At 50.3% G+C, this 9,747-nt stretch overlaps 1 protein-coding gene across 5 annotated transcripts; it reads left to right on the plus strand.

The window, feature by feature from the left end:
• The first annotated feature begins 796 nt into the window (after positions 1-796).
• DCTN3 (dynactin subunit 3) lies at positions 797-8,394 on the plus strand. Of its 5 annotated transcripts, none has more exons than XM_021718709.1 (7): positions 797-949; positions 2,496-2,580; positions 3,604-3,690; positions 6,143-6,226; positions 7,196-7,254; positions 7,761-7,917; positions 8,083-8,394. In XM_021718709.1, the coding sequence occupies exons 1-6, from the start codon at positions 854-856 to the stop codon at positions 7,878-7,880; spliced, it is 531 nt and encodes a 176-aa protein (XP_021574384.1). In that variant the 5' UTR covers positions 797-853; the 3' UTR covers positions 7,881-7,917; positions 8,083-8,394. The 5 variants fall into 5 exon arrangements, with proteins under 5 accessions (XP_021574384.1, XP_021574390.1, XP_021574387.1 ...); XM_021718715.1 differs by having other exon boundaries at positions 7,827-7,917; XM_008070813.2 differs by having other exon boundaries at positions 824-949; positions 7,858-7,917.
• Positions 8,395-9,747: the final 1,353 nt, after the last annotated feature.

A 9,747-nucleotide genomic window follows, 5' to 3' on the forward strand; every position in this document is an offset into this window, starting at 1 on the left:
CAAAGTTTCTTTTGATGTCACATCTACCTCATTGTAAAGGGAGGGCACCTCTTCCCTGGCCAGTTCCAGCAGCATCTACCAAAGCATTCTTCCCCCAGTAGCCCCATCATCTCCTCATGTGCCCCCTGTGTCAATGTCATCTCTAGGACCCCAACCTTTTGAGTCAGCCTTGCTTCAGGAGCTAAGGGAAAGGTTGGGTTGGGGTAATGTGACAGAGACATTCTTCAGGTCACATCTGGATAATAAAGCTGCAGTCCCTCCCTCTCCAGTGCCTCCTTTTCTTCTTCTTTGGGGATGGGGGGTGGGGAGGAATGATGGTAGTTCACAGGCTGCCTTGGGCCAGGGGCAGAGGGGAAGGCATATCAGTGAAGAACAGAGGAGCTCCATCTCTTGAATCAGACTGCCTGAGTTCGAGTCCCAATTCTGTCACTATAATGTTAGGTGGCCTTGGGCAAGTCACTTAATCTCCTGGACCTCAGGGTAACTCACGGAGCCTTCTAATAACGTGTCTGTGGTAAGGGACCTATCCTGGAACAGTACGTCTATTTAGACGTGCACACTCAGGGAACGAGGTGGGGAAACCTCTTTGGTACCTCAGAGGCAAAGGTTGCCTTGTCAACCAGGCGCTGGAAGCCAGAGTACGGCCGGGACGGGCAGTCGTCGTCTAGGTAACCAAACAGCTTTTGACACCATTCGTCGGCCCCGAGCAGTCACTTCCGGCACTTGAAGGACGGTATCGTGGCGTCACATCCTGCATTAAGGGCTGCTCGTGCTCTCGGATTGGCCAGCCTTCCTGTTTGGACGGACGTCCCGCCCTCTGGTGTTTCCTGGCTGAGGTGGGTCGGTAATAGACATGGCGGCTTCGACTGACGTGCAGCGGTTACAGGCCCGAGTGGAAGAGCTGGAGCGCTGGGTGTACGGGCCGGGCGGGGCGCGCGGCTCGCGGAAGGTGAGAGGTCTGCTCCGGTGGGCCCTTTCTGGAGTAGAGCAGGAGCAATCCGCTGGCCTGGCCCTCGGGACGGATACAGCCTCTCCAGTCCTGTCGTCCGCAGCCCGGCCTTTGAAATAGCAAAGGTCCAGGGCCTCCCAGAGCGGATTGGATCCTCGGGGTCCATTCCCATGGGGACTCTGCGGGTGGTTAGGCCAGCCTGAGTGGGCTCAGTGCCGGCTGTGACTGAGACTCCGCCCCCGCCCTCGCGGGCTAGTTGGGGAGACCCGACACATTCCAGAAACTGACTAATCAGTTTCAGTAAGAGCTTAAGGGCACAGTGGAAGTGCCGCCGTGTAGCCTTGCGTGATTAATTGCTAAATGAAGGGACCCCAGAGGAAGCAAAGCAGATGTGGATCAGGAGAGCTCCAAGGGGTTAGAGGTGAGGTCTGAGAGGGCCAGGATTAGGAGGGGAATGGATTGGGTACTGGGTATTCAGACGCAGACCGACACTCCTTTAGACCAGCGACTGAATTTTGACAATTATGGGGCTCAGATGCCTTCCCATCCCCTTTCTCTTATGAGAAGACCTTTTACTGAAGAAATTCTGGTGGAATGTCAGGCATATCCTAGAGCTAAGTGCATCCAAGGTAATGATTTCTGTTTGTGGAATTAGTTGTCACTCTCAGATTATGTTCCCACTTGAGAACGAACTTTTCAAACATTCTCTTTCTTTGGCATCTATGACATTAACCCCTCTGGTTTCCCTTCTACCTCTCTGACTGTTGCTTCTCAGTGTTATCTGCTTCCCCATTGGCATTTTTCACCCTTTACCCTAAAACCTAGGCGAGTGCATTCATTCCTTGGCCCCCTTCTCTATTTCACCCTTTAATATTGGGATTTCTTACCTTCTACGCTTAAACCCTAGGTAGGCTCATTTACTTCCATAGTTTCAGCTACTATTAAGTGTTATTATGTCAGATTTCTGTTCTAAGAACTAGGCTTATATGGGCAGTTACCTACTGGACTTTTCCACTTGAATATCCAATAGACATCTCAAACTCAATCCATGTGCTCTTAACTGTACTATTCATTTCCCCTAACCTGATTGTTTTCTGTATTCCCAAGTACAGGGATTGCACCATCATTGGGATCCTAGTCATCTTAGACTCTTCCATCTCCCACACTAGAGTTGACATGGAGGGGATAGGGCTGGAGTTAGACCAGTCAGTCTGGAGGTAATGAAGGCCTGGATGAAAATGCTTGCATTTCTCATGCCTAAACTCAGAGTTTAGGAACCAGAAAATATATAGTATATATTCCGTAAATTCTAAAATAGTTCATTATCTCCCTAGTCAGACTTGAAACTCCCCAAGGCATACATGACTCTTGCCCTTCATATTAAGAATTCCCTGAAGGTTGGGCTGCGTCTCCTTTAATATAAGAGAAGGGGACTAACTTATATTGCTGGGACTCAGGTTTGGGTGTTTGGGAGAATGAGGGTTCTTTACTGTTTCCAAACCTTGAGCCACATGTATCTTGGATTTTATCTCCACTTGTGTTATAGGTGGCTGATGGCTTGGTTAAGGTACAAGTGGCTTTAGGGAACATCGCCAGCAAGAGGGAGAGGGTGAAGATTCTGTACAAAAAGAGTAAGTGCTTCCATGGTGTGCTTGCCTGCCCTATTTTCCATGTCTCTACTTCCTGGGACCTGGCCTTAGTCCTTCAGTTCAGTAGGTCACTGGAATAGCCATCTGGGGATAAAAAGAATATGAAGACATTTCCTTATACCCAATTCAACTGGTGAATTGGAGTGTGCTTTTCTACCTGTGGATATACTTCAAGCTCATGACCATACCCTAAGTTATGGGATAAGAGCTCTGCCTAAAAGCTCCCCTTGGCCGGGCACAGTGGCTCAAGCCTGTAATCCCAGTGCTTTGGGAGGCTGAAGTGAGAGGATTACCAGAACCCATGAGTTCAAGAACAACCTGGGCAACTTGGTGAGACCTCATATCTAAAATTGAAAAAAAAAAAAAGCTGGACATGGTAGCACGCTCCCATAGTCTGGCTACTTGAAAGGCTGAGGCAGAAGGATCACCTGAGTCCAGCAGGTTGACACTGGGGTGGCTATGAGCGTGCCACTGCACTCCAGCCTGGGCAACAGAGTGAGACTCCAATTTAAAAAAAAAAAAACTCCCCTTGGTGAAGGGGGGCAAAAAGAGTATGAGATTTCCTCAGACAAGGTTAAGAGGCAGGAAGAAATTAGGCACTATGAGCCCCACCCTTGGTTCAGCCAAACCTTTTTGGTTATGTCAAAGCTAGTAACCTGCTCAGTAACTAAAAATCAGACAAAACTCTGGGTTTTTTTGGTGACACCTAGGGGAAAGGAGACCTTCTACCCTTGGTAAGGATAGATCACTGGAAATGTTGAGGGCTCCAGGGTGATGGTGGCAGTTGTGTTTCTGGTGAAGCTTGAGGTCAGCTAGCAGATGAAGAGAGTGGAGAGACAGGGAAGCGAGGATAGGGAGCCTGGTGGAGGCCTGCTTATGGGCACTGTGAATATCAGCTTCTCACTCAAGGTTGTCCCTAAGGTTGACCACTTGCCAAACATCCTGTATAAGATAGTTCTACTCCCCAATCCTATTTGTTCCACTTCCATCTTACTACTTTTTTAGTTGAAGACTTGATCAAATACTTGGATCCTGAGTACATTGACCGCATTGCCATACCTGATGCCTCTAAGCTGCAGTTCATCCTAGCAGGTAAGCTGGAATCTGCACATGCCTCTAAGCTGCAGTTCGTTTCAGCAGGTAAGCTGGAATCTTAGCAGGTAATCACATGTAGGGGAGGTTGAGCACAGAGATGCCCCCCCCCATCCAATCTTCTCATGGATACAGCTGCTTGGATGCTACTCTGTGGAATTCTGGCCTGTCATTGGATTGAAGAGTCAGTAGATCCTCTAGTAGGCACTGAGTGCCAGCCACAGTGGGAGCTACTCTAATGTTCTATCAGTAGCCTGCCCCTTCGATTTTCCTTTAGAACCTTCCTCAACTTCTGCTTACTGGACAGGAGAGGTTCTAGGAAAGGATGAAGGCAGAGATCTTTGCCATTAAAGAGAAGGGAACCCAAAAAACTCCAAAATGTATTTATTTATAAAGAATTGTGTTTATTCTTACATATTTAAACTTCAGTCACCTTCAAAGTACTCTCTGTTTGATGCAATACACCTACCAAAATGCTTTTTCCACTAAAAACAGTTTTTGAACTTGTTTCAACATCTTTCTTTCATGTAAGAAAGCACTAGGATTTCAGAGTTCTAGGTAGAAACTACTGCTTTGGAAATGTCTGATGGACAGTCAGCCACTCCTATAAGCTAGAGTTTTCTGAGCTTTATCATTCATCCAAGATGTTTGCTGATCACCTGCTGTGATCCAGGCTCTGTCCTAAGTATGAGGTATACAATGGTGAACCAAAAAGTTCCTGCCCCCATAAGCACAACCAGAGCTAGAGGAGACCAAGTCCCTGCTTCAGGGACCTGAGGAGACTGATCAGTGCAGTGCAGTATGAGGACTGGATGAGGATGGGCAACTCCTGCTGAGTGAGCTGTCAGAGCTCCCAAAGGGCTCTTGATTAATTGTCGTCGCACAGGCACCAAGTTTAGATCTTTCCCGTACTGACTCTTGATCCAGCTTCTCTATGCCTCCCTGTGGTAATGCCTCAGACACATGAACAGTTGCACAGTCTGCTAAATCATCTTCTCAACCTTACTATTTTCCCTCCTACACATGGAATCTTAGCAGGTAATCACATGTAGGGGAGGTTGAGCACAGAGATGGCCTCCCCATCCAATCACAAAAACATTTCCAGCATGCCACTTTGCCTACTTTGAAACCTCAGTGTCTCCTCTCCTTGCTAGGATAAAGTGCTAGTTCCTTAGCCTACCATTCAAAGCCTTCCAGTCTGTCAGACCTACTGTCCCATCCAACCCTGATTTCTGTGCTCTCCCTACTCTACTTCAGCTAACTGAATTACTGTTCCTCTACCAATTAAAAAGCATTTGCCCATTTTATGGGCAAGCATTTGCACATAACAGTCCTCTCTCTTGAGTGTTCTTCCTACTCTGTGGATTTCAGTTCATTTAAATCCCCTGTGCATCCAGATCCTGCTCTCCTCACTGGAGTCTCCCACTGCTGTCCCAGCTCTCCTCCAGCTTATAGTTGTCTATGCCTCTGAGATACTGAACAGAACCTACCCAGTATAATTTGCCACATGTCTTTCAGACCTTCTGGGAGAGTCCTTGGGTGAAGGGACATGAGTCTGAAGTATGAGGGGGGACCAAAAAAACTCCAGAATTAATTTATAAAAAATTGTGTCTATTCTTGCATATTTAAACTTCAGTCACCTTCAAAGTACTCTTTGGTGCAATACACCTATCGAGATGCCTTTTCCACTAAAAACAGTTTTGAACTTGTCAATTTTGACAACTTTTAGTGTTTCTGCCATTTTTTGTTTCACTTCTTCTACATCGGCAAAACATTTCCCTTTGAGGACTTTTTTCATCTGAGGAATTAACAAAAAGTCGCTTAGAGCAAGATCGGGTGAATAGGGAGCATGGGGCACAGGGGGTCATGCCACTTTTGGTCAAAAACTGCTGAACACTCTGTGTGTTGTGGGCAGGTACACTCGTGAATCACCCATCCTGAAGTGGACAAATACTTTGAAATAATCTCCAAAAAAATTTTAACTGAAGCTGAATGCAGCCTCTCACAACAATGCTAGTTGGTACATTGATGCTAATGGGTTCCTAGAACACTTACCTAGCAAGTGAAGCCTGTATTACAAGGGGCCTGCCCTCCAAAGATAATTTGGTATTTTTGGGGTCCCCTTTTTACTTTGTCTCCAATGACCTAGGAGATACTCACTGAACTTGTTGGTAGAAGGCTAGAAGAAGAAGCCTTGGAATTAAAACTTGGGGAAAGGCAGGCTTTGGAGAAATTGAGGGCCTCTTCTGCTCAAGATGGGTCAGACCAGAGGCATCTAGGCGAGGTGGGGGCAGGATGGGAATATGCACTTAGAGAAGACGGCAGTAGACCGAGCCACTGCCCAAAACTCTAGAACCTAGCTCTCCCCTACCAGGTCCTCAGCCCCTTGTGTGGACTGATTAGCAATGCCCAGACTTGCTTCACCATTACTACCTTGTCTGTTTTGCTTTAGAGGAACAGTTTATCCTCTCCCAGGTTGCACTCCTGGAGCAGGTGGATGCGTTGGTGCCCATGCTGGACAGTGCTCACATTAAAGGTACCTCTCTGGGCTGCATCTCCCCTACTCTGCTTGGGGAGGTGGATGGTTGGCCAAGACCCCTGTGTCTCAGGTTCTATGGCTCAAGTGGGATCTGTTCCCTCTCTTTATCCTCACCCTGAGGGTACTTGCCACCTCCATTGGGACTAAAATTACCAGGGTGGAGAGCCCAGTTTTAGGACCTCAGGCAGTTTGGGCCTAAGAACACTAGCATAAGTTCTACAAGCTCCAACTCTGGAAATTCCTTCTGCCTTCTATCCCACTCCTCAGCGTCTCCCCTTCAGGGTGCTCACATTGTACTGCCAGAGTCTCTGCCAAGTACACGAACGTACATGAATTTTTTCTGCTGCAATGCTGAGAGCAGTCCCTGGGCCTGGACTTTGACAAGCAGACAGTGACTTTAATTGAATCCAGATATCCATCTTGTCTGTCTCTAGAGGTATTTTTCCCAGTTCCCCCTCCCTGCCCTTGATCAGCTACCCACTGAGTATCTGACAGCCCTAAGCTGTGGGCACAGCATGGTAGCTAAGGCTCTGGGTGTGGGATTCTAGGTGGCCAACTTAGGGACCTGGCATTCATTTTTAGCCCACCTGCAGGCTCCCTGTTCCCTAGGCTAGGCAGACCTGGCCCCGCTAGGCTGAGAACAAAGGGATAGGTCCCATGGTAGCCGAAGTTCTCTTTACCTGGCCTTACTTAAGCACTGGAGTGGGCAGGCAGGGGGCAACACTGGGAGCACCAAGGTTTTGTCATCTCCTCGGGACTTGTATCCTCGCCTCCCCTCTGGGTCCTGGAGTAAGATAGGAGTGGGCAGGGAGCCCCACCACCACCTCCAGCTGCAGCGGTCGATGAAGCCTGGCGTTTGTTTAGCTTTTCCACTCAATACTCTAATCCTGCCGAAGACCTAATAGACTATTGAGCAGTCCCGGGGGAGGGCATGAGCATCATTGGACAGTGTGTTGTGTTTTACAGCCGTTCCTGAGCATGCCGCCCGCCTGCAGCACTTGGCCCAGATCCACATCCAGCAGCAGGTATGGGAGGGGAGAGGACTAGAAGAGGGAAGGTAGGGTGGTGTGGCACTTCATCCCCACTCATGCCACCTGGGGAAGCAGCTTCAGACCCTTCCAATGTCAGCTAAGGGGAAACTTCAGGGCTTATCCTTTATCTTCCATATGCCCTAGAGAGGGTAAGAGACATGCCTAGAGCCATATCGTGGCCTCCTGCCTCCCAGAATAGAGCTATTCTGAGACACCATAAGGTCGAGGTTGGGAGGCACCCAAGAATTCCTGGGGATGGTATGTCCTTGACTGTGGGCGGAGGAGTTCTTTTTTCACTATTCCCAGGCCCTGGTGTAAAGTTCAAAGAGGTTTCAGAAGTAGGGACAGAGGAGGAGACATATACTATGGGGCATGTTTACTGTGTGGCCCACTCTTCCGTCTATCTTCTTTGCACTGCTTTTAGGGCACCCATTGTGGAGCCTGAAAGTGCCCTTAGCCATTTGCTCCTTTGGCTCTGGGGTTAAGCATTACCTTTGTAGGCTCTATGGAGAGTGAGGGTTCCTCATGAGGCAGGAAAGTCAGTGGAAGCTAGGGGCTTTGCCCAGCTCCCTTCTCGGCCACACTTTGGCTGTGCAGGACCAGTGTATGGAGATCACTGAGGAGTCCAAAGCTCTCCTGGAGGAATACAACAAGACTGTATCCTTTCTGCTCAGCTAGGCCCCTAATGGGTGCTGTCCCCTAGCCCTCTCCTTTTGTTCTACCTCTCTCATCTCATCCCAACCAGCCTATTTCCCTGCTCCCCCACTCCCTCCCACCCACTTCCTCACTCAGACTTCTATTCTCACCTTGACCTGCAACCAGACAATGCTTCTCTCCAAGCAATTTGTGCAGTGGGATGAGCTACTTTGCCAGTTAGAGGCTGCCAAGCAAGTGAAGCCAGCAGAAGAATGACAGCTGCTCCCATCCCAGTATGTGCCACAGCAGCCAGGTTCCGGGGCCCTGTGCCAATCTGCCTTTGTAACAAGGCAGAGGTAGCTTTGTATTTATTGGATTCAAGGCCCACTGTTCTCAGGTAGGGTTCTGAGGTTAGAGGTCAGGTTACCTGAGATTTGTAATTTACCACCCCCATGAGTGTTCTCATTCCAGTGACAATAAATCATAGAGATCACGGGAGGAATGTGTTGGCTTCCTGGTCTAGGTCAGAGTTGGTGGTGAGGATGGTGGTGGTGGAGGTCAGAGTTGTCAGCCTGCCTGGTGGTTGGACTGGGAACTGTATTCATCCTGTTCTGGCTTTCTGGGAGGTGACGAGCTCTCAAGATGAATCCTCTCAAATTTGATGGGACATTTCTTCAGACATCAATTTATCCCACGTGTACCAGGTACCCTCCAAATATCAGATGCCATGTAGAGCTCACCCAATCCCTGCCTTGCACAGGCCAGCAGGGGAGACAGTCAAGGAAAAGGGCAGTCCCACCAGGTGCGGGCAGAAGCACCAACAGGCAGCCCTGGTGAGTAATCTGCAGAGACTTCCAGAGCAAAGTCAGAGAGGAGCCTTGCTCTGGAAGAGAGCACCAGGTGCCACTAGCAAAGGGGAGCCTATGAGAAATGGATGCAGGAAGTTTTAGGTTCTGGGGAGAAGTTGGGAAGGAGGAGCGCTGCGAGCATGAGGAAGAGACTGGAGCAGTGGGTTGGCACCGCACTCCACTAGTGTTTGCTGCCCCCGTGTGGCCTCGGGAAGCGCTTCGGCTCCAGACCCTTTCCACCTGCCTGCTGGCTACCCCACCCGCGCGGTCTCACCCGCACCTCAAATTCAGCGTGTTCAAGCTGGTCTGAGACCTGGGGGTCATCCTAGACTCAAAATTCCCTATGTCTCCGTCCAAACAGTCGCCAACTCTTCACCGAAACTACCTGCTAGTATCTCCCAACTTAATCTTTTCTCCATCCCCACTGCCATTTCTCTGGTTCATTGATACAACAAATCGTTTGATAAATATTTGAGCGTCTGTCGTACGCCGGGCACCGTACTGGCCTCCGTGGACACCGCGCCCACAGCCTCCGGGGCCGGGCGTCACCAGGGCCTGCGGCCCGGTTTCCCCGCCACTCCCTGCGCTGTGACCACGGGCGCTGGGCACAAGATCTGGTCCTGCTGTCCCCGGGAGAACCCCCCGTGGCTCGCCAGTGCCCACAGGATGAGGTCGAGCTCACAAGTCGGTGACGACGGCTGTGGGCCCGCAGCAGCGGTCCCTCCACAGAGCCTCTGTATCTACGGTGGAACCCGCTGTGCCACTTTTGCTCGGCAGGTTACACCGCCCTCCCATCTTCTCAGGGTCAAGGCCTCTCTCCGCCCCGTTCGGGGTGCCGCTGCCCGCGACGTGACGGCGGAGGCTGCGCGCGTGTTCCCAGTCCCCCGACACCTGGCGTCCCGGCGGTCCCGTTTCCCCGGCGGAAGCGCGGCCGGGTCCCTTCCCCCAGGCCCCGCCCCCGCCTGGCGTGCGCGTCCCCGCGGCCTCGGCGCGCTCCCGGCCC

Source organism: Carlito syrichta, unplaced genomic scaffold, assembly GCF_000164805.1.
Source record: "Carlito syrichta isolate Samal-C Ts95f unplaced genomic scaffold, Tarsius_syrichta-2.0.1 Scaffold112228, whole genome shotgun sequence".
NCBI lineage: Eukaryota > Metazoa > Chordata > Mammalia > Primates > Tarsiidae > Carlito > Carlito syrichta.

Excerpts from the sequence above, each read along its gene's own strand:
- DCTN3 (XM_008070813.2), top strand. The coding sequence starts at position 854 with ATGGCGGCTTCGACTGACGTGCAGCGGTTACAGGCCCGAGTGGAAGAG. Across the intron at positions 950-2,495 it reads GGGCGCGCGGCTCGCGGAAG|GTGGCTGATGGCTTGGTTAA; the intron begins GTGAGAGGTCTG and ends CTTGTGTTATAG. Across the intron at positions 6,227-7,195 it reads GGACAGTGCTCACATTAAAG|CCGTTCCTGAGCATGCCGCC; the intron begins GTACCTCTCTGG and ends TGTGTTTTACAG.